Below are 26,665 nucleotides of genomic sequence, written 5' to 3'. Positions count from 1 at the left end.
ACAGAGACAAACACCTACAAGATCTCTATCATGCATTCCTACAACTACAATACCCACCTGCTGAAGTGAAGAAACAGATTGACAGAGCCAGAAGAGTACCCAGAAGTCACCTACTACAGGACAGGCCCAACAAAGAAAATAACAGAACGCCACTAGCCATCACCTTCAGCCCCCAACTAAAACCTCTCCAACGCATCATCAAGGATCTACAACCTATCCTGAAGGACAAGCCATCGCTCTCTCAGATCTTGGGAGACAGACCAGTCCTTGCTTACAGACAGCCCCCCAATCTGAAGCAAATACTCACCAGCAACCACACACCACACAACAGAACCACTAATCCAGGAACCTATCCTTGCAACAAAGCCCGTTGCCAACTCTGTCCACATATCTATTCAGGGGATACCATCATAGGGCCTAATCACATCAGCCACACTATCAGAGGCTCGTTCACCTGCGCATCTACCAATGTGATATATGCCATCATGTGCCAGCAATGCCCCTCTGCCATGTACATTGGCCAAACTGGACAGTCTCTACGTAAAAGAATGAATGGACACAAATCAGACGTCAAGAATTATAACATTCAAAAACCAGTTGGAGAACACTTCAATCTCTCTGGTCACTCGATCACAGACCTAAGAGTGGCTATACTTCAACAAAAAAGCTTCAAAAACAGACTCCAACGAGAGACTGCTGAATTGGAATTAATTTGCAAACTGGATACAATTAACTTAGGCTTGAATAGAGACTGGGAATGGATGAGTCATTACACAAAGTAAAACTATTTCCCCATGGTATTTCTCCCTCCCTCCCCACCCCCCACTGTTCCTCTGATATTCTTGTTAACTGCTGGAATTAGCCTACCTTGCTTGTCACCATGAAAGGTTTTCCTCCTTTCCCCCCCCCCCCCCCGCTGCTGGTGATGGCTTATCTTAAGTGATCACTCTCCTTACAGTGTGTATGATAAACCCATTGTTTCATGTTCTCTGTGTGTGTGTGTATATAAATCTCTCCTCTGTTTTTTCCACCAAATGCATCCGATGAAGTGAGCTGTAGCTCACGAAAGCTTATGCTCTAATAAATTTGTTAGTCTCCAAGGTGCCACAAGTACTCCTTTTCTTTTTCCAGTTAGGACTCCCTGTCCACTTTTAATGTGTGTATGTTTAGATTATAAGATTCTCATGGCAGGACTCACGTCTCCCATTTGTTCTATATAGTGCTAAACACACTGCTGGTGCTCAAATAATTCCATGCAAAAACAGACAGCCTCAATGTAATTATAAGGTTGAATAATCAAGTATCGAGGGGTCAGGAAATCAAAAACTTGTAAAACTGTGCTGATGACATAAAGCAAGGCTATATTTTAAAAACTAAGGAATCTGTCACGTAGTACAAAATACAAACTGGTAAAATTAGGAAATTAAAGAACTTTCCTTACACTAGATACAATACATGTAGTCTGCAGACTTGCTCGAATTTTTGTTTAAAATTTATGTTAGGGTGTTACAAAAAAAAATCAGTTCAGTAGATTATGTGCATCCCAAGAAACTTTCTGACAAACTCTGGGCCACATTTTAAGACCCTCATGATTTAGATTGATTTAAAAAAACTGAAGCATTTCATAACATTCCAGTGTTTTCGATTGCTATAACTTTAGATTAATAAGCCACAGCACAGTCCTACTGTATACAAGTGAAAATATTTGAACACGCGACTTAAAACTTGCCCTATTTTTTCAAACCCAGCTTTTTGCCTAAATCTCAGTCTGCAAAACAGGTAGAAATCAAATAGGCAGTCCCGCCATTTTTGAGTTATGCATGTATAATATTTTACTCCACCGATGGGATTTTCATGATTTTTCTTAAAAAGTGCAGAAATCTCAATAATGGATGAACTGAGTTTGCTAAAACTTTCAAAAAAATCATTTCTGGACTTCAGACCAAGCAGACCATTCTAGCCCAAAAATTTCAGGAAACTATGAATAATTAAAAGGAGACGGTTGGAGCAAGTCTGTAATGCAAGTGAGACCTCTTTTGTTGCCCCTTGCCTCTGAAGTCAACACACAACAGTAATTCTCCTTTTGATTGAGTAGGACGGGACACTAATTTTCAGTCCAGTGACAGTTCCTTCTAATAGCCTGAGTTTCCTATAGTAAGCAACAAGGCAAAGCTTTCCTTCGGTAGGTGAATGTGCTACCACCACTGCACTTTCAGCCCCTACAAACATAGGTCCTAAACTCTGTTACAGTGCTATTTATCCACTTGGTCAGCCCACATCTTTCACCCCTCCTTTCTACAGAGAGTGAACCTGTGCTGCTGCTCCTTCACCCCATACCGTCCTGGGAACCTGTGCAAAAAAAACCTCTCACCAACACCTCACCTCCCTCACCAAAAAAAAAAAAAAAAAAAAAAGCAGAGTGAAACACTAAATCAGTTTCATTTGACTGCTCCTGAGCCATATGATAAAGAAAAACATTTTATGTAAGAGCAGCAGAAACAAAATCCAGCACTGCTATTGGTGACATTACATAACAAGGAAAGGAGGGTCAGGGAAAAGAAAACATGGAAGTCTCTGTTCCTGTTTTCAGTTGGTCAGGCAAAAGTAGAGATATTCACAGCCAGAACACCAAAAGCCTAACCTTCCCCTCACACGATGAAATTTCTCTTTTACCAAAGACATTAAACAATATTTGTAGAAATAAAAGTTATGTGCAAGCCACATTCCCAACATTTTCTGCCCTAATTAAGCAAAAAGCAATTTAGGTTAAGACATCACATATTTACCTTTTGCTTAGCAAATCCAGGATCAATCACAAACACAACACCATCTATTGTTAATGATGTTTCAGCAATATTAGTGGATACGACAACCTGTCGGGGGGCGAGGGGGAGGACATGAAAATTTGTACATCAAGATACATATACTATAGTAAATATAAACAACTTAAACATGCAATAATACATGCAGCTATGATGAGAGGAGTAATTCAGTACCCACACTAACTTTTTGAAGTCTTGTGAGCAAATTCTCAGTTACAGTACGTTAACCATCGTTTAGAGCTGTGACCTAGGACACAGTCACAAAGAAGAGTAAATCTCACTGGAACCCATTAACTGGCATTTTGCTGACAGGAAAGCCCTGATTTTGTCCACTAAGAACTCCCCTCTCTCCCTTGTTTTCCCCATTGAAAACTCAATATAATTACAAAACATGCTAGTTGGAAATTTAATTTTAAAGAGCTAATACTTCATACTGATGTTAATCATGGCTTTACACATGTTTCACGCATGCAGGTACAAAGCTATTAAAATGAATGTTACCTAAAAGATTCAAAAAAAAAAAAAATTAGTGAAAAACTAGTTAACTAGAATTGCAATCATGTGTTACAAAATGCACTACAGAGGGTACTGATAGAAGCTTTTTCCCCAGCCAAGACCTGAATTCAGGGTTCTGAATATTTTCTGCATTTCTTTCCCTCCTATGGGTATTAATGAAATCCTCTATTAACAATCACAGAACCCTGAATTAAGATCTTGGTAAGTAAAATCCAGAAATGTCCATGTTTAAATTACTCCATTTTAAAAATAACAGAATTATCACACGGCCAAATATCACCTTTGTGGTCATATTTTTAAAATTACTGGAATAAAACAATTGGACATTTAAAGTCCAACTTGTGTTAAAGTCAAACTGATTTTCATGCCAAGATTCCATTCAGTTCAATTATACCAGTGTGTATAAAAATTAAGTGGAACACACTCCACCCCACAAAACATTAAGTTGTCATCCAACTACAGTGACTGTAAATAAATGAAGTTGAAAGTTGTTTTTACATGAGTTTTGTTACTTGTTTAACTACAAAAGAACTAGAACTTCTCCAGCATAACACCAAGGGAATTTAAACACGCTTTTCACCTGTGAATTGCAGTGTTTTACAATAGCAAATACCTACATCTGATGGATTAGGAACTTGAGGAAAACAATGATTGTCCCAGATAAGAACAAAGCCAGTGACAGGGTATAGCAGACCCTTCCACTAACCACTTTGCTACTCATTACTCCAGCTACCTCTTCCCAACAAGCCCACACTCTAAATGCTACTAGATAGTTAAAATAATACACAAGTTGAAAAATATTTCTGTAGTGAACTGGAGTTGTATCAAACTCAAGCAAGAAACAGTATGTTATATGGAACAGTTCAAACAAAAATGAATACATTCATCCAGATGTCATCAGTACAAACTCACCACATAATAAAAAAGTCAAATACGTGAATTAAAATAAATGATGATAGAACAGCTTGATGCATTTTCACATTAATTTACATTTTAAATGATTTATAGAATTGAACTAGTGTTGTGTTAAAGGGTTAAATTAATCCACCTCCATATACTATATACACACCCCAATCCAGCTTACTATGAGATATTATTTATTACAAATATTTTTATATGAGCCTAACATGCATAACATTTTTTAGCTCTGCAGATGTGCTGGGCATCCATGCCCACATTCTGAAAGTCCCAATTGGGAGTGGAAGCCATTGGCTCCACCCATAACATTTAATATTCCCCTGAAGAGCCTATTGCCAATTAAGGCACTTCTGCTGCTGAAAATTCTATGGGCTCACCTTGCTGTTATGTCCTCGGTCCATATAGACCCAGTAATAGTTATTGCATTTCAATCTTCAAAGATGCCACTCAGCATATCAGATGAAAAAAATATGCACTGCCCAAACCTTCCATAGTCCAAAAATGCATCGTAAGTTTTCTATTGTAAATGTCACATGAATCTAAATGATAAGCAAGCGTGCTTAACTGCTATTTTAAGTACGTAAAAGCCTTTGAAAAAATCCTACCCTTAAAACCAAAATGGAAGTTAAAAGCATGAAAAGTTGTTCTGAAATTAAAAAAAGATTAAACCTGCTAAATTACACAAAATATAAATTATGACTATTTAACAATTTACCTGATTTCATAATTGCAAAGTGGTTCTATTAACTTGATATTTGAGTACCTATTTAACAATTTGCTTCTTTGAATTTTTTTTTTTTTTTTTTTATAGAGACTTGCTTAATTTAGTTATTTATTTGACTACTGGATTAAAAATTGTATTTCTATATACAGTGGCTTTACCCAGTGCCTCCAATGAATCTGAAACTGTTCATGACAATAAAACAAACTTGGGACTTCAATTTTGGTGTGTTCTATTTATACAGGTTAATTGACAAGAGTAGAATTTCATGATATATGACCAGAGTTCTCTTCTCATTTATGCCAAATGTTTTATAAAAACATTCCGTTTTTAATATACATTTAAGATGAAGAATTTAATCCGTGAAAAGCAATCAACCAATAGGAAATGCAAAGTATCCTTCCATAAAAAGGAACTGGTGGAACTAGGGGTGCTGGAGGTGCAGCAGGCTTGAAGTGGATTCCTATTATACACAGGGTTTACAATTTGGTTCAATGGCTCTCAGCACCACTACTATAAAAATTGTTCCAGCACCCCTACCTTCCATGAGAGAGAATGAATAGCACATATGGCAGCAGATCTCTGGCATACTGACCTGAAGGAAACCATACTCATCCTTGCCCATACGCCAGGTAACAGTTAATTCAGTAATTGCAAGGGAATAGATCTAATCACCTTTTATTAAAAAATATAAAAACAAATAACAGGACAGTACTTTGTGTTTATGTCAGCACAGGGGGCCTACAACAAAGATATTTACTGATTTTCTCTAGGGTTACACCAAAGGATAACAGTGTAGTCTCTCTCCAGTTTGACTATAGCTTTGCTAAATGTTAGGCTCATTAAAGAAGTAAGCCCTACAACTTTCAGACATGAATTTAAAATTATATATCTTCTATAATGAAATGCTTAATTAATAATACCAAACCTTTTTAAATGCTTCTACAAAATCTAATAATTTTAGTGGAACTGAGATGATATGACAATTAAATTGTGTATTTGCTTTGCAACCACTAGAAATTGTTGGCAATTTTGAGGGGGGAGGGGGAAATCTTTATAAGTGACTTAGAAGCAAATTCAAATTCAGTTTGAAAAGTGATGTGGACTCCTAAATCAAATGTACTTTTTAAAGAATTTTACAGTCTTAAAAATCTGATTCTAATTTAAAGGATTTTAACGGAGTAATTAGACACATCAATACAACACGTGGAAAAGTATAACATGATGGCATCAAAGCAGCATTGTTTCTTTAAGGGGGATCATTTTCAGATAACTTGTTTATCTAATCTTGAGTTAACAGTAAAAAATTTGGCATATATGGTTTAGATTTTGAAAAAATATCTTAATAAAAAATATGATGATCTAAAAAAAGCTATATGAAGGGTAAGTAAGCTGGAGGACAAGTCTATGAGTGATTTAAGAGCCAGAGTAAGTAAGCAGAGTCAAATACCATCCATAACAGATTCAGATGCCGCAAATCTAGGTTTTCCTTTAAAGAAGTTTATAGCCCTTATGGTTGCAAAGAAAATCTTCAAAATGTGAACCAAGTGTAAAATGTTGGAAAGATAGATTAAAAAGCCTTGCACGCAGCCTGCAAGAGATGAAAGATAACCTGATTAATTTCATTGGTAGGCACTGTGTGAACACCTTCAAGGAGCTTAATGATCTAATCCAGGCTTTCTAACCACATTTTCATACATGGCTGGACAAATCTGTGTCAAAGTCTGCACAATTACAACTGTATGTACAAATAGGATTTTTTTTTCCCCTGCAACAGTAGTACCTATGTAACAGTAACATTACCAACTTAAAAAGTTATGGCCGGAAAGAGGGCAATGTTCTCAATTCCTTTAGAATCTAGAGCAGTTGTACATGGGGGTCTTGACACACTTTTACCAGCTGGTCAAAAAATAAGGTGCAAAGATACAACAAGCCTATTAGATGAGTGTTCCTGGCCCAGGTACGGCAATTGTGGCCTTTGTAGTTTCCCAGCCTAAGTCAAAAAAATCAGCTGTCTCAAAGAAATCTTTCCTTGTTGCATCCTTATCCTGACATTCCTTCATATGGGCAATGGAGTCCTCTGGATCACCTACATCTAAATAAGCAAACATCTTCATCCTAAGTCTGAAGCTGCCTTGCACAATTGGCTGGTCTTGTCCAAAAGATTTGGGAAGTAAAGAAGGCCTTGAGCTTCAATAACGCTTCAGGAAACACCAATACTGGCTGTACCAATAGCTTTCATGCAAGCTATGCTATAATCCAAGTTCTGGCCTTGTTCCATCCACACAGCTAAAATTCAAAATGTCCACATGAAAGGTCATTTTTTAACTGCCGATAACCTGAGATCTGAAAGTCAAGCTGCATTCTGGGTTGAGTATCTTGGCCATTAATAAGGATCCAGAAATCAGAATTTATTTAACAAATCTATTAATAACAAATAAGCCAGAAGACAATAAAGCTTATTTTTTCTTTACTATATTGGCTCTGCAGAAGAAAAATACTAAACATTTCAGTCACTAAAGCAACCAAACACAAATCAGAATACAGAGAGAAGAGGCACCATTTTTACATAGACACTTTAGATTAGAAGCCATTGCATGCATGTTTTTATGACTGATTTTGCTCACAACTTATACTTTTCCAGTCTAGCAATCCTTGTAATACTTGCTAAGGTTAGAGCGCATTGTTGAACACTAGCACTGGATTGTCAGCAAGGCATGCTGAAAGCTCTGCATCTGCATCTGTTATCCACTTATCAAGAAAACCAGACACTGCCTATTTTGAAGCACATTATATTTTAAACAAAGGAAAATTTAATGAAATACAATGCTATCACTTGTTCATCACTGAGAAGCAATTTCATTCATTTAAGTCATTTACTAATACAATCTTGTTGCAGCATTAGTTTTGTGATTTCAGATCGTATGCTTTCTGCAATCAACTTCAACAGGAAAAAAGGATCATTTCACTAGATTTAATAAGTGATTTATTCATCCAGAGCACAAGTTGTCACTAGTATTCTACATGCACTGTACTGCACTGAAAAGGCAATAATCAAGGAACAAACCCTGCCTAGAGCACATACAATGATTCAGCTTTGACCTTCAAAAATCTTCTGTTCAGCTTTATGAATGTTATAATTTAACATAGCCAGTGTAGAGTCCAATATTTAGGTGACCTTAATTTTCCACATAGATTAAAAAAACTAAGTGACTTCTATTGTTGTTATACCCAGATGCACCAAAACTACCAATCTCAGGTCATAACATGTAATTTTTCAGTGTTATGGTAACCCCAATAGGCCAAAGGGATTGGTATAATAGAGGAAAGGGGACCTAAATTCAGGGTATTTCCCAGAGAAGAAAAAAAAAAGGGCTTCTGACTTATTATTTGATTGTTTATCTTAACCCATCGAATTCTTAAAAGATGGTGGGGGCAGGGGGAGAGAATCAAGAGACCTTACCTTAGGGCCTCCCTTGAAGATCAACAGATAAGGATTCTGCTGAGACCAAATTCCACATTCAAGATCCCTTAACTGGTTAACCCCAGTATTTAAAATAAGGATTTTGTCAGACCCTGTTTCAGCTGATTTGAATTATCATGGTATTACGTGAGCAAAGCATTTTTTGATAGCCAGCTTTAATATTCAACAATTTAGGGCTTTGTAGGTGGAAGTCTGTGCCTTGAACTGCACCCAGAAATAAACTGAAAGCCAGTGCATATCAAAGCAGATGTAATATTTAATTTGACAGCATCCCTGCAAGTCCTTTACCTAAGAAACATTTGATTACATTGCTCAAGTCTGCTTCAAAGTAAGAGTTGAGACCTATCTTTCTATTGGTTGCTGTCCAAATACATTTAAGATTAACAGTGGAAACTCACTATATTTAATCCCCCCCACTACTATAAGCAGTTTGATAGTAAACAGCACACTAAGGTACAAACATTTTCTGATACTATTACCTTTCTTCCTATTGCTCCACTTGGTTTTTTGGGAGGAGGAGGTTCAAAAATCCTCTGTTGTTGCTGTGGGGGAAGCGTGGAATATAATGGAATGATTTTGATGTCACCCACTTCAGGACCCAAATCATCAATTTCACGCTTTATCCTCTTACAGGCTTCATCAATCTCCTACAAAGCAAAAGGTGGCAAAAATAAAAACTCATGAAAAGACTAATTTTATTTTAAAAACTTTGCATGGCAACTAAATTATTTCCAGCTATAAATCAGCAGATATCATTTTTACTTTTAAAACCAATCTGGGTGCTTGCAGAACTTCCAAAGGGATTTCCACAACAGTCCATGATACATGTTCATTAGCATACAGAAGTTGAGGTAACAACCTTATTTGCATTCAACTCCCTTTTTCTTTTAGTCATGTTTCCTAATTAATTATCTACAATTTGTACTAAAATTGAAATCTCTCGCCCAGGAATATTAAACTGCACTCATGACCTTTTCAATTTTCACAATCTAAAAGAAATTGATGTGCAAGATATTTTAAATAAGCCAATTAAGCTTTAATGTCACATATCACTAATGCAATTATATGGAAGATTTGCTTCATTGTACCTAATGAGAACAAACACCTTTACAGTATAAACATGAATTTTCAAGAACCAGATAGAACTCAGTCCAATATTTAAGAGTTTATTTTAAAATTTGTTAAAATTCAATCTGAACTCAAAATCACTGAACTATTCTCAATCAATCTGAATGAATGCTGGAAGAATATATTTTGTGCATTTCTATAGTACAATAGTATCTAGCTTCTGGACTACAGAAAATATTTAATGCTGCCCATTCATTTACAACTCAATTTCACTTTAACATAAATTTCATTTAAAATATGTGAAATGAACCCTAATTATGGGAAGGTTTGATTAAAATAGGAAATTATAACAGCAACATTTTAGGCCAGTTGCTACAGATCCAATGAAATGTTCTCAGAATAGGAAACTATAGCAACCCCTGCTGGTATAATTGAAAGATGTCAGTATTAGCTATTGGGAGATCCCCCAAATAGCCCTCATATTAAAGAATGAATTTAAAAGTTTCGTTTAGAAGAGGAAAACAATGTTTTACAAAAGTCAAAAATTACTACAATGTATGTCTAAACAATGTCTAAACAATCTCTCACCTTATATAAACAGACGCCCTTTGTGGATTATGCTGTTAAATTGTCTGATTAGCCAAGAAGAATCTTTTTTAAAAAGCTTTTTAAAAAAGTTAATCTAAGTCTCTGGAATTCTCTCTCTGAACCAAATGTAAGAAGGTCAAAGTTACTTCTCATGTTAAAGAAAGCAGCAACATATTGCTGAAACATCTATTAGATGGAACTTACAAAAAACCACAGGAAATAAAGAAACATTTTACTAGCGTTCTACTTTTCTGCATATTATTATTTGATATCAATTCAGTATTTACAATTTGCAACACCACACACATCATTTTACAATGCTGACAGACGAACACCTTATGTAGGCCCAACGAAGCAGAAGCTACACAAGGTTTGCCAGCTTTCTTCTGACATTAGTTGAAGTGATATTTGGTTACATAGACTTAAGTTTCAGATCTTCTTGTAAGTTTAAATATACTAGTTACTTAAGATAAACCTCTTCTAGACAAAGTTAAGCCTTGCAAATTCCATTTTTACTTTCATAAAAAGTCTTCAAGAATCTGGGCTAAAATGTCCCCTACTGGTCTGTTAAACAAAGGAGGAACTTCAAGTCTTAAGTGAAACTGCTTCAATAGACTCAAAGCACCTATACTGTGGCTTATGAAATGGGTGAATATTCAGAAAGGAGTAGCTAGCTCAATGCAGAAGTCTGAAGCTGTTAGACACACCGCACTCCCTGGAGTTGAAATCACACTTACCAATTTCTAGGGTACTTATGTTATCTAGGCACTTCCATTACAAATATTAACACAAATCAGATATGTCACTAGCAAAATCAACAGTCAAATGATAAATAAAATAAATGCACTTTGCATCACGCCCTGAAAGTCAAAAGACTAGCTCTGATGGGATGCTACTAACAAATGCCAAAGACTGGCCTCCTCAAATGATAAAGCCCTGCTGCTGGTCATAAAGTGCTCAAATTTAAATACTAATTGCAGGATCTCACAACTAATTTTATGTTTAAACTGGGCTTAAGACAAGCAAGCAGTCAGTCAATAAGCAGCGAACAAAAAAGCCAGGTGTCTTGTTCAAAGCCACACATTTCTCTTCAAAAAAGGAGAAGCCGTATTCTGTACTAGCTGGCGCTTCCAAATATAATTTCAAGAGTAAGACTATTTTAATGAGTTCTCATTAGGATAACATGCAAATGACAAATGCATAGATGACCATTGCTATAGTCACCTTATGGACCTTATAATCATCTTCTCAGCTGCACGTGGTGAAGGGCAACAATGGCTACTTCTGCTAGTCTGAGAGCAATAATAAACTCAGGAGGATCCTGTGGTTATGAACCATTTTGATGGAAAGACATCGAGTGTCTCCACCCTCAATAGATGGTATATTATTTCTCTAAATGCTTCCCCCCTGCCAACAAGCACTACTTTAGCCTTATCTATAACTAGCTCGCTTTCTTCCAAATCATTGCCTTTCACATACTAAGGGTCAAATATAAAAGCATTTAAAATATTCACTTCCAACTCTGAGCAGAACTGAGATTTCTTTCAGAGAAAAGAGAGCTTGTTTCTAAAAAGTTGTCCTGAGATATGCTAATTTATGAATGTATACTAACAAAAATGTGGTATGAGAGCATTAAGGATTCACAGCTAAGCATTCAAGAAATGCCAGAGTTAAGGCTGCAGGCGTAACTTTAACCCTCTCTGTGGACACACTACAATGTCTTGAATTACACAACCATGCTGTATTTTTCAAGTACCAACGAATTTTTTTTTTTTTTTTTTTTTTTTTTTTTTTTTTAAGAACCATTGTAGCATCTTGTACTACTCTGTGGATTGCAAAGTGATTACATAAACACAAGAGACATTAGATGAAGCAAGGCTTCTCGAGCCCTTGCTTCATTCACTATTCATAGAAAAAAATTTACAAGGCTGTAGATAAAAAGTCATAGGGTATGATGTATGATCCGAGAAACAGCATATGATCAATGAAACTTCACCAAAATGTATTCACATAAGAGACATCTCCTACAGGTGCACATTAAATTAAGCTTTGAAGGAGGCTGGGCCCCATGTACATATCATACAACATGCTCATTCATCACAAGCTTCCAGTAAACACTGTGTACATGTATTGTTGTTACCATCCATATATACACAGTGCATGCCTATTACACTTCATACCTATTTCATTAGAATTATCCCTGGTGCAGATAAGTTTACTGTAAAGGAGTGGAGAGCAATTTTTAAAGACTTATAGCTTGGCAAAATCAAAACCAATTTTCACCGAAACATTCAAGAAAGAGCAAGAGTTACAGTGCAGGTTACATACTGTAATACTTTACTGAAAGAGCACTTAAGCAAACTAGGGAAATGTGGGCCAGATTAAATGGGTGCACAACTGGATGAAAAACCCTACTCAAAGAGCAGTTATCAATGGTGTGCTGTCAAACTGGAAGGATATATCTACTGAGGTCCTGCAGAAGTCAGTCCTGGATCAGGTGCTAAATATTTTTATTAATTATTTGAATAATGGAATGGAGAGTATGCTTATAAAAATCTGGAGATGACACCAAGCTGGAATGGGTTGCACACACTTTGGAAGACAGGATTAGAATTCAAAAAGACCTTAAATTGGAGAATTGGTCTGAAATCAACCAGATAAATTCAATAAAGACAAGTGAAAAGTACTACACTTAGGGGAAAAAATCATATGCACAAATACAACATCGGGAATAACTGGCAAGGCAGTTGTACTGCTGAAAAAGATCTGGGAGTTAAAGGGAATACAAACTGAATATGGTCCAACAATGTGAAGCAGTGGTGAAAAAAAACTAATACTACAGGGTGTATTTAATAGGATTGTCATATTAAGACACTGAAGAGACCTCAGTGTAAAGCAATTTGGGTAAAGCAATTTGTCCAGTTTTGGGTGCCACATAAGAAAGATGTTGACAAATTGGAGAGAGTCCAGAGGACAGCAGCAAAAATGACAAAACGTTTAGAAAACATGTTCTATGAGAAAAAGGTTAAAAAACTGGGCCTGCTTAATCGAGGAAAGACAATGGGGGGACCTGATAGTCTTCAAATATGTACAAAGATGACAGTAAATCAAGGGTTCTCTATGCACTGAAGGTAGAATAAGAAGTAATCGGCTTATTCTGCAGCAAGGGAGATTTAAAAAGTCTTTCTAACAATAAGAATACTTAACTACTGGAAGAGGTTAGCGAGCAAGATTGTGGAATCCCTGTCATAGATTTTTAAATATAGGTTAGACAAACACCTGTCAGGGATGGTCTAGGTATACTTAGTCCTGCCTCAGCACAGGGGAATGGATTAGATCAGTGTTTCGCAAGAACCTGTCAGTGGGCTGGCAGTGGTCTCAGATCTCTCTGATACAGTTTAGGAAGGCAGCAAGCTGGTCCCTGGTATCAAAAAGGTTGAGAAACACTGGATTAGATGACCTCTCGAGTTGACCTCTCCAGCCCTACTATGATTCTACATATTACAAAAATGTTTAAAGACTTGCCTACTAATCTGAATTTCTCAAAGTTCCTTAATATACCTACTAGCAGGTGTTATTTAAATTTAAATGGAGCCTGAGTACTCAGTTCAAACTTTCACATGCACTAAATGATACAGAACTAAAAAAATATGGCATTCTATAGTTATGCTAACAAATGTGGGGTATCTGGGCTATCATATAAAGGGACTTCAAGAAAATAAGTTGGCCATTGCATCCTTTGCCTCTTAAACTCTTCAGGAAAATGCCCTAACAATGAAGAGATATTGACCTAGACACACAAGTCATATCAAACTACCACAGCTTGATAGTTTGTAAAACAGAAGGTGAGCAAGAATTCCAGCCTGAAAGATCAGTTTTCCAGACATCTTGGTAATTTATGGTAGTTTTGTGAGATCGTCCAAAGCCCATATTTTATTTTCTAGAAATATAACTAAAGAAGTTGGGTTTAGCTGCTGGGTAAAAAAAAATTCAAATTCTTAAACTTAAGCAATCTGCCTTCCAAGAATTGGCAGGCAGAGACTGGTGTTATCCATAAATCCTTGGCCGGAACCATAAGACCTTCAAATTCAACCAAACCGAGTACCTATCAACATTCCAGGTTAGACGACAACCTATAAATCTTGCAAAGCTCTCTATCTAATGAGTTTTCAGTCTTCATGAGGTCTTGAAAGGATTTAAACATTTTCCAGAACCGTCAAGCAAGTGTCCCAATCATAATATCCTCTAGAGACAAAATAATGTTGTTTGGATTACAGCCTGAAGTGTTTTCCTCATCTGTGGATTTCCAGTAGATCCTCTGTGGAGGCTAATCAGCATGTTAGAGGCTGATCTCTCAGATGTAGTTGTATGGCTTGGGGGCGGGGGGGGGAAGATGGGGAGAAACAGGACTAAGCAGTGGATTTCTATTCCTATTCTACCTCTGACTTGTGACCCCAAAAGTGGCTGCACATGAGACTCAAGTGCCCCAAGAAATACAGCTGAAATAAGAATAGGGCGGTGAACAGAAGGTCCACATGAAAAAAAAAGCCTAGAAACCCTGAAGAAAGTTGGACTGTGGTACTTTGTGCCAAAAATGGAATCGAGAAAGGGAGAATCTGAAGCAAAGGGCGCACAGAGCGACCAAACGGCTCCATCCCAGATGACATCAAAGTAGATTCCAGTAGCCCTCTAATTCATTCTTTTATTTTATTTTTTTTTTATTTTAGTTTAGTTTTATTTTAAGTACCGTGTCTATCACCCTAAACTTGGTAGAATTGAGGTAGATATCTACTTGGCTGCATGAAAGACAGAGCTTGAGATGGGGATAGAGTGGAAGTTCTCTACCTGTAGCCCCTCTTAATGAGGGTGGGGAACTGGAACCACTCCAACTTTGGATATGGCCTAATTCTCAGCACCAAGGATGAAGACTTCTCCTTTAGAACTAGGAACTTTCTACCTTTGCTTTGTTTAGTTCCTCTACAGCCTACGATGCCGCCTTGCAGAAAGCGCTGCCCTGAGACTCTTAGAAGAGGAGTAAAAGTGTCATCCTTTTCTCATTCATTAAGACCAGATCTACACTAAAAAGTAGAATCAATCCAGCTACATCAGTCAGGGGTGTGAAAAATCCTGAGCAGACAAGTCAACCTAACCCTTGGTGTTGACAGCAGTAGGTCAATGGAAGAATTCTGCTGTCAACCTAGCTTCCACTTCTTGAGGAGGTGGCTTAACTAGAGCGACGGGAGAACCCTACAGTGGCTGTAGTGAGTGGCTACACTGAAGCACTCCTGCGGTGTGTCTGCAGAGCTCCAGATATGCTGCCGTAGCAGTTTAAATGTAGAGACAGAATCACAGAAATGAAGAGATGGAATGGACTACAAGAAGTCATCGAGTCCAACCCCCTGCACGATGGCAAGACCAAGTAAACCTAGATCTCCCTGACAGGTGTTTGTCCAACTCGTTTTTAAATGCTTCCAATGATGAAGACTTCACGACCTCCCTTGGAAGCCTATTCCAGATCTTAATTACCCTTATAGTTGGAAAGTTTTTCCTAATATCTAATCCTGTATATCCCTTGCTGCAGATTAAACCCATTATTTCTTGTCCTACCTTTAGTGGACATGGAGACCATCCTCTTTATAACAGTCCTTAACAGACTCAAAGACTTATCAGGTTGCCCTTCAGTCTTTCCTCAAGACTAAACATGTCCAGTTTTTTCAGCCTTTCCTCAGGTGTCAGATTTTCTAAACCCATAATAATTTTTCTTGCTCTCCTCTGGCCTCTCTCCAATTTGTCCACATCATTCCTTAATTGTGTTGTCCAGAACAAGGCACAGTACTCCAACTGGGGCATCACCAGTGCCGAATAGCCAAAGTCTCAATACTGAAAAGGAAGGTTTCAGTGTAGAACAGTGGTTTTCAACCTGTGGTTCGCGGATCCCTGGGAATCCGCTGACTATGTCTAATATTTCCAAAGGGGTCCGCAGCTTCATTCAAAATTTTTTAGGCAGCTAATTTTCTTGTAATTTAAAAAAAAAAAAAAAAAAAAAACTCCTCAGTACTCCCATGTTCCACAGCCCAACTCCCCTATTCCTCTGGCTCCTTACCATTGACGTAACAAACTATAAAGGGCACTGGCTGCATGTTAGTCCTTTTACTGTCCCTGAATCATCTCACCTCTCTGCTCGTCCAGCACAGTCCAGTCCTCACTTCCCAGCGCACTTCTCCACAGAGGAACAAGCATCAGCCAGGGCCCCAACAATGGAGGAGCTGAGCAGAAAATATAGGACTAGTGCAGGGATTGGCATGGAGTCAGTGGGAACGTGTTGTGAAGAGGAAAGAAAAACGAAGGGTTTGGGCAGCCCAGCTGTAGCCCCCCAGGACATTCCTCCTTGCACAGCTCTAATCACATCTTTTCCTCACCACACTCTTCCACTGCTTGACCTCCTCTTTTCCACTAGAAGCAAAAGAGAGAAGGATGAGGTTGGTGTTCCTTTGATGCTGCTCAAGACAGCATGCAGAAAGGAGGGAGTTCTGGGTTCTTTCCCCTGATCAGGGAGCACTGGAAGAATAAGGAGCCCTTGAGTTCCTTCCCTTGGTAAAGCAGCTGTGGAGAGAAATTGTGGTGGACGAGGAGGGCACAGATGGCTCCACTTTCCTTTCCCCCAAGAATATCTGACTTTCCCCCTTACGATTCTGCTATGTCAGTATATCTGAGCTCTCAAAGAGCAACGGTCCTTTTGAGGACAATTCCTTATTCACTGAGGACTCAAAAAAAGTTACTTTTTTGGAAACCCTGTTCTTTGTCAATGCTCTAGTCACTGAACTGGGTTTTCAAGAACAGCGTTTGCATGATTCCTTATGCTAAGAAGGGACGGAGGTGAAGACTCCCTGCCTTGCATCCTCCTAAGCCCCCACAACTCCTGCACTGCTTCAATATTCCCCTCACCTCCATATTCCTCCTCACTGCTCCAACCCCAATATTCCTTAGCAGCACCAAAAAAGTTAAGAATCTGATAATGTTATGATCAGCTCACGTTAGGGACACAGTTATAGATTCATAGATACTAAGGTCAGAAGGGACCATTCTGATCATCTAGTCCGACCTCCTGCACAGCGCAGGCCACAGAATCTCACCCACCCACTCTTATGAAAAACCTCACCCATGTCTGAGCTATTGAAGTCCTTAAATCATGGTTCAAAGACTTCAAGGAGCAGAGAAGCCTCCCTCAAGTCAACCATGCCCCATGCTACAGAGGAAGGCGAAAAACCTCCAGGGCCTCTCCAATCTGCCCTGGAGGAAAATTCCTTCCCGACCCCAAATATGGCAATCAGCTAAACCCTGAGCATATGGGCAAGATTCACCAGCCAGATACCCAGGAAAGAATTTTCTATAGTAACTCAGATCCCATCCATCTAATATCCCATCTCAGGGGATTTGGCCTATTTACCCTGAATATTTAAAGATCAATTACTTACCAAAATCCCATTATCCCATCATACCATCTCCTCCATAAACTTATTGAGTAGAATCTTAAAGCCAGATAGATCTTTTGCCCCCACTGCTTCCCTTGGAAGGCTATTCCAAAACTTCACTCCTCTGATGGTTAAAAACCTTCGTCTGATTTCAAGTCTAAACTTCCTGGTGGCCAGTTTATACCCATTTGTTCTTGTGTCCACATTGGTGCTGAGCTTAAATAATTCCTCTCCCTCTCCTGTATTTATCCCTCTGATATATTTATAGAGAGCAATCATATCTTCCCTCAACCTTCTTTTAGATAGGCTAAACAAGCCAAGCTCCTTAAGTCTCCTTTCAGAAGACAAGTTTTCCATTCCTCGGATCATCCTAGTAGCCCTTCTCTGTACCTGCTCCAGTTTGAATTCATCCTTTTTAAACATGGGAGACCAGAACTGCACACAGTATTCTAGGTGAGGTCTCACCAGTGCCTTGTATAACGGTACTAAAACCTCCTTATCCCTACTGGAAATGCCTCTCCTGATGCATCCCAAAACCGCATTAGCTTTTTTCACAGCCATATCACATTGGCAGCTCATAGTCATCCTATGATCAACCAATACTCCAAGGTCCTTCTCCTCTTCCGTTACTTCTAATTGATGCGTCCCCAACTTATAGCTAAAATTCTTGTTATTAATCCCTAAATGCATAACCTTACACTTCTCACTATTAAATTTCATCCTATTACTATTACTCCAGTTTACAAGGTCATCCAGATCCTCCTGTATAATATCCCGATCCTTCTCCAAATTGGCAATACCTCCCAGCTTTGTATCATCTGCAAACTTTATTAGCACACTCCCACTTTTTGTGCCAAGGTCAGTAATAAAAAGATTAAATAAGATTGGTCCCAAAACCGATCCCTGAGGAACTCCACCGGTAACCTCCCTCCAACCTGACAGTTCGCCTTTCAGTAGGACCCGTTGCAGTCTCCCCTTTAACCAATTCCTTATCCACCTTTTGATGTTCATATTGATCCCCATCTTCTCCAATTTAACTAATAATTCCCCAGGTGGCATGGTATCAAATGCCTTACTGAAATCTAGGTAAATTAGATCCACTGCATTTCCTTTATCTAAAAAATCTGTTACTTTTTCAAAAAAGGAGATTAGGTTAGTTTGGCACGATCTACCTTTTGTAAAACCATGTTGTATTTTGTCCCATTTACCATTGACTTCAATGTCCTTAACTAATTTCTCCTTCAAAATTTTTTCCAGGACCTTGCATACTACAGATGTCAAACTAACTGGCCTGTAGTTACCCGGATCACTTTTTTTTCCTTTCTTAAAAATAGGAACTATATTAGCAATTCTCCAATCATTCGGTACTATTCCTGAGTTTTCAGATACATTAAAAATTCTTGCTAATGGGCTTGCAATTTCAGGTGCCAATTCCTTTAATATTCTTGGATGAAGATTATCTGGGCCCCCTGATTTAGTCCCATTAAGCTGTTTCAGTTTCGCTTCTACCTCAGATATGGTAATATCTACCTCTATATCCTCCTTCCCATTTGCCATGCTACCATTATCCCCAAGATCCTCTTTAGCCTTATTAAAGACTGAGGCAAAGTATTTGTTTAGATATTGGGCCATGCCTAGATTATCTTTAACCTCCACTCCATCCTCAGTGTTAAGCGGCCCCACTTCTTCTTTCTTAGTTTTCTTCTTATTTATATGGCTATAGAACCTTTTACTATTGCTTTTAATTCCCTTTGCAAGGTCCAACTCTACTCGACTTTTAGCCTGTCTCACTTGATCCCTACATGTTCTGGCCTCAATTAGGTAGCTTTCCTTGCTGATCCCTCCCATCTTCCACTCCCTGTATGCTTTCTGCTTCTTCTTAATCACCTCTCTAAGATGCTTGCTCAACAACTCCTTCCTATGAATTTTTTCCCCTTTCTTGGGATACAGGCTTCCGATAGCTTCTGCAGTTTTGATTTAAAGTAATCCCTTAATCCCTTACCAAAATGCCAAGCAACATGCTTTCTTTTGATCATATTCAGTCCCATTGTTCAGGAAACAGCTGAGGATCACAAGTCATGATTACATTCACCTAACTGCTTATTAGAATCTTTTATTTTATCTCTAATGTTAATTTCCTTGACAAGTAAAATTAGAGCCTTGATTTTAGAGCACTTTAAAATATCAACTCAAATGAGGGCAAAACTTCCCAAAGAAAGCAGACAATGAACAGCCAGTGTCCCGTTTTCTGAAAGTTGCCATACGTAGAACTTGAACGCAGAGTACAAAGGTTGCTCAGGTTCAACGGCCACAGTATATCACCTGTAGTCACTTAGCTATTTGACAGCACACTGCTGACAAATGTTCTAGCTCAAAATGAGCCCTAGTTTTGCATATGCACATTTCATTTTGGCTCATGACTGAGACTTAACCTAACCTTGAGTTCTAAACTTTACCCAGAATAGCTTTGAAAATATTGCTTCCCCAAAGGGGCAGTGAGTGCCAGGAACTAGATGAGAAATTCTGAACATACGAGATTAGTTTGGGTAGGATTACAGCCATAGCCTGATTCCCAATGTTGTACGCAAAACATTAAAAGTAATTTAGGAGGACTAAATCAGGAACCCCTTGTTCAAATGACCCTATATTTGGAGCACTTATCCTACCCACATCCCCATGATGTACAGCAAATTTCAAGAAAATCTGAGTAAGCATATGTATTTTAGAACACTCAGAATAATTATCTTTTAAACAGTTAGTGAAGTTCAACTACAGAGCAAAATTACTGCTCTGCTAGAATATGGGTTTACCTTAATGCAAACCTTAAAAATGTCATTTGGTTATTTTCCATAGAATGAACTGTTACATTTTATGCAAAAGAATTCTTTGATGGAAGGAGGGAGCCAGAGATGGAGAAGAGAGACAAAAAACTTACAACAGAGTAACCGTCTTCTTGGCAAGATGTCTTGAAGCAGACAGAGAAGGGAAAAGCAAAAAGGAACAGAAGTGGATTGATAAGTAATATACTCACTACATCAAATAACTTTTGTCCTTCATAACCAAGATATCTAGCATGTTCTAGTAAGATGGTATGTCTTGGTCTAGACAGGAATGATTAGCCTTTCTTCCATTTGTAACAGAAGAGCTGTATTTATCCAATATAAAGTGAACACTATTGATACATATTGAAGGGAACGAGAGCCAAGGATCAGCCCAAGGAACAAGGAAGGTTTACAGCCTGTGAGGAAAGAGGAGAATACTTGAGGACTGCCTGACTAAGAGGTACTCCATATTGGAGAGGGTTGGAAGGGACAGATGTTTATACGATGAAGTGCAACAGTCATGGCTTGTCTTCATGTACAGCGCTACAACCGTGTGTAGTGCTTTAGTGAATATGCTCTTGTGCTGACTGGAGAGCTTCTCCTATTGGCCTAGTTCATCATAACTAGATATGGTAGCTATGTCAGCAGGAGAAGCTCTCTCACCAATGTAGTGCTGTCTACATGGGAGGTTAGGTCGATATAACTACATAGATCGGGGTGTGGATTTTTTCCCACCCCTGGGCGACATGGTTATACCGATACTGCTATGTAGTGCAGACCTGGCTTCAGTGAATGGGTGATAGAAGGGTGTTTGTATTAGCATCAAAAACAACCCTTCTAACTATAAGGCTGAAAGGCACAGTTAACCCCTGCTAGACAATTCACACCACCGGGCCATAGGTACTTCAGCACTGCCAATTCTGTCCTCAAAATTGTGTGTGTGTGTGTGCGTGTGTGCGTGTGAGAGAGAGAGAGATTCTTGTAGAATGATGGTAACAACCTCTTTTGTCTTGCACCAATAAAAAGGCAAGATGGTAACATTCATTGTTTCCCTCACCCCACCTAATAGGCTATTGAGCCACTGAGCTATATTAATGCAGGAGATATCTTGAATACTGGCTCAGAAAAAAAAAAAACTCTCCTCTGTGGGAAGATGCATGTGGGAGGGGAAGACTATCATGGCAACCACAGAAACAAGGCTCAGCACTTGTATGTAATAAAGAACTGCTGTGTCAACAATGGGGGTGAACATATCCCAATGTGTTTAGGCATTCAGGAATTTTTCCCTAGCCTAAACCCAAGTGATTTATGTCAGAACACTCATGTGTGAACAGAGAAAGACTCTTGTCCTGACAACATTTCCTTTTCATGCTTGAACACACTGACTAATGCTGTCTCCATCTCAACTTATGCCTTTTTGTCCCTACTATCTTTCACCAAGCCCAGAAAGGGAATACTCTTGCCGAGTTGGTATGCAAGGCCACTTCCTTAACTTAGTTCAACTCCTTCCTGACTATTCATTCATACTGAAACTACAACAGATCTATAGATTTTAAGGCCAAAAGGAACAAATCAAATAATCTAGACTGACCTCTTTCATACCAGCCTATTTTATCCAGTAACCCCTTTATTGAACCCAATAACTTGCATCTGACTAAGCACACCTTCCAGAAAGACAGTCAGTTTTGAAAACATCAAGAGATGGAGAAACCACTACTTCTCTCGATAGTCTGTTCTAACAGTTAATCACTTCACTCTTAAACTGAAAGTGATTTCTATTTTGAATTTGTCTGCCTTCAGTTTTTAGTCACTGGTTCTTATTGTCTTTCTCTGCTAAATTAAAGAGCTTGTCAGCACCCAGTATTTTCCTATATCCGTGAAGGTTCCTATACACTAATCAAGTCATTTCTCAATCATTTTTTGATAAAATAAAAATATGATGTTCTTTTAGTCTCTCACTGGAAGGCATTTTCTCTAACCTTTGAAGCATTTTTGTGGCTCTTTTCTGCCCTCTATGCAGTTTTTCTACAATCCTTTTTAAAACGTTGACACTAAAACTGTATGCAGTGTTCTAATGTCTGTCTCACCAATACTAGATACAAGGTAAAAATCACTTCCTCATCCGTAGTCATTACTTCCATTTATACAAGGAAGGATTGCATTAGCTCTTGCATCACACTGGGAGCTCATGTTCAGTTGCTTGTCCACTATGACCTGTAAATCCTTTTCAGAGTCACTGTCTTTCAGGATACAGTGTCCTGTTCTGTATATGTGGTGTACGTTCCTTGTTCCTAGAAATATAACTTTGCATCTGGCTGTACTAAAACACATTTTGTGTGACTGGGCTCAGATTACCAACTGATCCGGACTGCTCTGTCTGAACTGAACTGGCCTCATTATTATTTACCACTCTGCCAATCTTTGGGTCATCCACAAATTTTATCAACAGCGATTTTATATTTACTTCCAGATCATTCATGAAAGCACTTAATAGGAGTGGGCCTAGTAATGATTTCTGTGAAACTAAAAGCATTTCCATTCAATGATTCACCCCCAATGACAACTTTTGAGATCTGTGAGTTAGCTAGTTCTTAATCCATTTAAAACGTGACCTATTCTGATTAAAAAATTAGCATTATCATGCAGTACTAAATCAAATGCCTTACAAAAGTCTACGTTTGTTACATCTATACAGTTAACCTTACCAAACTAGTCAAAACTGATTTTATACAAGAGATACAAGACCTATTTGCTATAAAATCTTGCTGAGTGGCATTAATTATACGCTTACCTTTTAGCTCTTTATTAATTAAATCACATTATATATTTTTTCATTATTTTGCCCAGGTCTGATATAAGGCCAACCACCCTATGACTTACCAAGTCATCTCATTTGCCCTTTTTTTAATATTGGCACAGCACAATACTAGCATTCTTCAAATCTTCTAGAAACTCCCTGGAATTGCATGATTTATTAAAAATGAACAGCAGCAGACTAGAGATCTCCTCGGCCAACTCTCTTAAGATTCTTGGATGCAAATAATGTGGGCCTGCTGATTTAGGCTGATCCCTATTAGATGATGTCTAACATCCTTCTTTTTTTTCCATCTCTATTAACAGTTTTATCATCTCCATCTAGGTATAGATCTATACCACTTCTGGGAGGAGGGGGGAGGTTGTTTGTTCTTAAACACCTAATTGTCCTTAATCCTGCCAGCCATGGATTTTTCCTTGATGTCTTTAGCTTCCCTGATCAATTTTCTACATTTCATACCTTCTAATTTATATTGCTTGCTATCTACTTCCCCTTTTTTCCATCTGAACAAGGATGGGCTGTTACCCAAAGTTCCCCTCTTTCTTGATTGTGGAATCATAGCGTTTTGGACATCTAATAAAAAACTCCCAGTTCTTACTATATTTTTCGGTCTTAAATTCTTCCTCCCAATTTTCTTCAGTTTTGGGAAATCAGCTCTTTTAATAAACTAACCAATAACGGGAAGATTAAGAGCAATTGAGAATAGTTTATATACCTACCAAAAAAGTTAAATATGAAAGTGGGACTTTTCCAAGGTGGGCAAAGCCACTTCTGAGCTGGATACTTTTATTATTCCATGACTGGCAGGTCTAGTCTTGCCACTTATGATGCAAAGCAAAGCGAACCCACCACTGGGATGGCAAGCCTAAGCATAAAAAGTTGACTTTCTTTTAGTAACTTGAGAACAAAGCCTATGAAGAAAGGAGGTCAGCCAGAGCAACTAGACAATTCCCTCTTTGCACCCAACAAGGGTTTGCTAAGCAACCAGTAAGAGGCTCTTTTAGGCACCTGCTTTCTGAGGGCATATCAACTCCCCAAGTGCTGGCTATCCAAGGAGGATGGAGATTCTTCTGTTCAGCTCTCTACCAGCTTCCCCTCATGTGTCACTTTATGCAATGACTATTTCTTCACCTATTGACCAGACCCTCCAAGATTTCATATGCCTAGAATATCTCATTACTCTGAGTAGGCTAGTGAAACAGTACCAGACACATGCAGTCTGGGGGCAGGAAACTTCCAGTTAGGGAAGTATGCCAGCCAGATATAACAACAAGAAACTCATTTAAATGTTTTTGTGATAATGCACCAGAATCCTCCTAATATAATGAGAGTTGACCATTTTTACTGACTAATGGTCCTAAAAAAGAAAATATTGCTTAAAGGGAAGGGGATGAGACATGAGAAGGGAAAATAGGACATGTGACCAGGTAGTTACAGATCACAAAAAACAATTTCAGGCTGACAGAGGGATCACACATCTCCCTCACACAGCAGAAAACTACTTTTTTTTTTTTTTTTTTTTTTTTAAAAGAAAACCAACAGAACCTGAGTTAGTTAGGTAGATTGTTAACATTAAGACTTAAGGAAAAAGTTTCACGTTCCCAAAGTCATCAACCTGGAGCTGATTTCTACAACTGATACAGCAGTTGTCAGTAGGAGCTCCCAAACTGGAGAACACCACAGTAAGAACCACACTGGGAACAGATATAGGGAGTTATGGTGGATCCAGTGAATGAGTACAAGAAAGTAAATGTCCTATATGTAAGTAGTACAGAGAAACTCAACCATGCTGTCCAAATCACAAGACGCAGGACTTCTTCAGAAGGTGCAGCCAGAGAAGAGAGTCAAGACCCAAGGCAGAGATTAGCATGAAATTAAAACAAAACAAAAAAATCCCACAAACTTGCACACTTCAAATTATACCAGGTTACATGTCCGGGTTCCTGTCTGAGGGCTATATTCCCTCTAAACTGCATGGCCTCTCCCCCAGCCCCAGAGCTGCTGCGGTCGGGGACAGGCGCCTCTCCCCTGGCTCTGGGCTGCATCAACGAGAGAGGGCTTGGAGGGAGTATGGAGGTTTTTTTTGCGGACCACATGCTGAGAATCACTGATCTACAACCTCCTCAGACTCCACCTTCTGTAGCCATTGCACTCACGCACTGGCTACAGAGGCTGATTTGACAGCTGTCTAAACCGAGGCCCTGGAACATTCAGAACACTGCCTTAGTGGCAACCTACATTTCAATTTCTAAGCTTTAGCCCTTTTTTGGTTTCTTTATGAAGTATAAATCAACCTTCAATTTTTGTATCTTTACTTTTTTCTGCTTGGTTTTACCTTAGATATCAGGAATGTCAAATTTACTATTCCCCTGATCTTGCTGAAGGACTCAGAGGTTTCAGGGGTACTTTTTGTGAGCTCTAACACATTAATGGGGCAAATGTACTGAACCTATAATAAAGGCTTCCTTTATCAAAGACATTAAATCAGTTAAGTTAAAGATGTTGAAAGTGTTAATCTAAGAACTCCTTTCCTTCTCTATTGGCTTGCACTCTCTTCACTCTTGTGATGTCACCATTTCACTAGTTCTCCACTAGTCTTCCAGATCAGTCATATTGCAAATTTCTAATGAAAAAAACCCCAAACATTTGGAGTTCACCTTTTTGGAGAAGCTTCTGTCTTTCAGTTCATCAGGTACTTAAGGGTCAAAAGTCAATGCACAGGAGAAGGGCCATTTTCCTGGCTAAATCAGATACTGGAATCTGAGTGGGGACAAGGACCTGAACCCACTAATTTAGCAATGAAAGAGCCTTGAGGAAGTGAGAGGCTTTTTTTAGCAGTGAAGTCTACTCTGCTTCTAATATACCGAATTACAGTATGGACTTCTTCTCAAAGATGTATCAGGTAAAAGGTTCAAGCGGCTCACTTAATCAAGATGTGAAAATCATTCGTCACAGTGACCTGCTCAGAATAAATCTCCCCTCTCAAGGTCACTCTGTACATCATCCACAGCCTTGTTATATTGAGGAACAGATTATCCAAGTCAGAAAAACTGACAGATTATGTCTTGAACTGCTCTATTCACTTCCACTGATCTAGGAGCAGGATCTCAGAGGGAGAATCTAGGCAGGGTAGGGCACCAGAGGATATGCTTCTGCACTGGCAGTCACTATCTTCTTGGTCCCTTCACAGCTGCCAGAAGCCATTATATCATGTAAGCCTTTTGAATCTTCTGGAGAAAAGCACAACTAAATCTGTATGACTGGCAAGACTATCCAAGGAGAGGCCTGTGAATGTTGAGCATCCAAGTAAATTATCTGTACCAGGTTTCTCAATAGTCATACTGTGAGCAACACATTAGACTATTTCAAGAAACAATTATTTTGTGCTCCTTAAAAGCACTTTCTTCAAAGGGCCTACCTGCAGGACAAACCAAACAGA

The 26,665-nt window shown here is 38.6% G+C and overlaps 1 protein-coding gene across 1 annotated transcript in view; it reads right to left on the bottom strand.

Annotated features, from left to right (window-relative positions):
- DHX15 (DEAH-box helicase 15) overlaps nt 1–26,665 on the bottom strand; it is a 75,116-nt gene that overhangs the window by 23,104 nt on the left and 25,347 nt on the right. Inside the window, exons 6-7 of the mRNA XM_038398561.2 lie at nt 8,941–9,108; nt 2,787–2,873 (exon numbers count right to left, since the gene is read on the bottom strand). Coding sequence (XP_038254489.1) covers nt 2,787–2,873; nt 8,941–9,108 — 255 coding nt within the window. The remainder of the gene's footprint in view (nt 1–2,786; nt 2,874–8,940; nt 9,109–26,665) is intronic.

The sequence above is a fragment of the Dermochelys coriacea genome, chromosome 4, assembly GCF_009764565.3.
Source record: "Dermochelys coriacea isolate rDerCor1 chromosome 4, rDerCor1.pri.v4, whole genome shotgun sequence".
In the NCBI taxonomy this organism is placed as follows: domain Eukaryota; kingdom Metazoa; phylum Chordata; order Testudines; family Dermochelyidae; genus Dermochelys; species Dermochelys coriacea.
The sequence above is the reverse complement of the archived record's forward strand: the minus strand, read 5'-3'. Positions and strand labels throughout refer to the sequence as shown.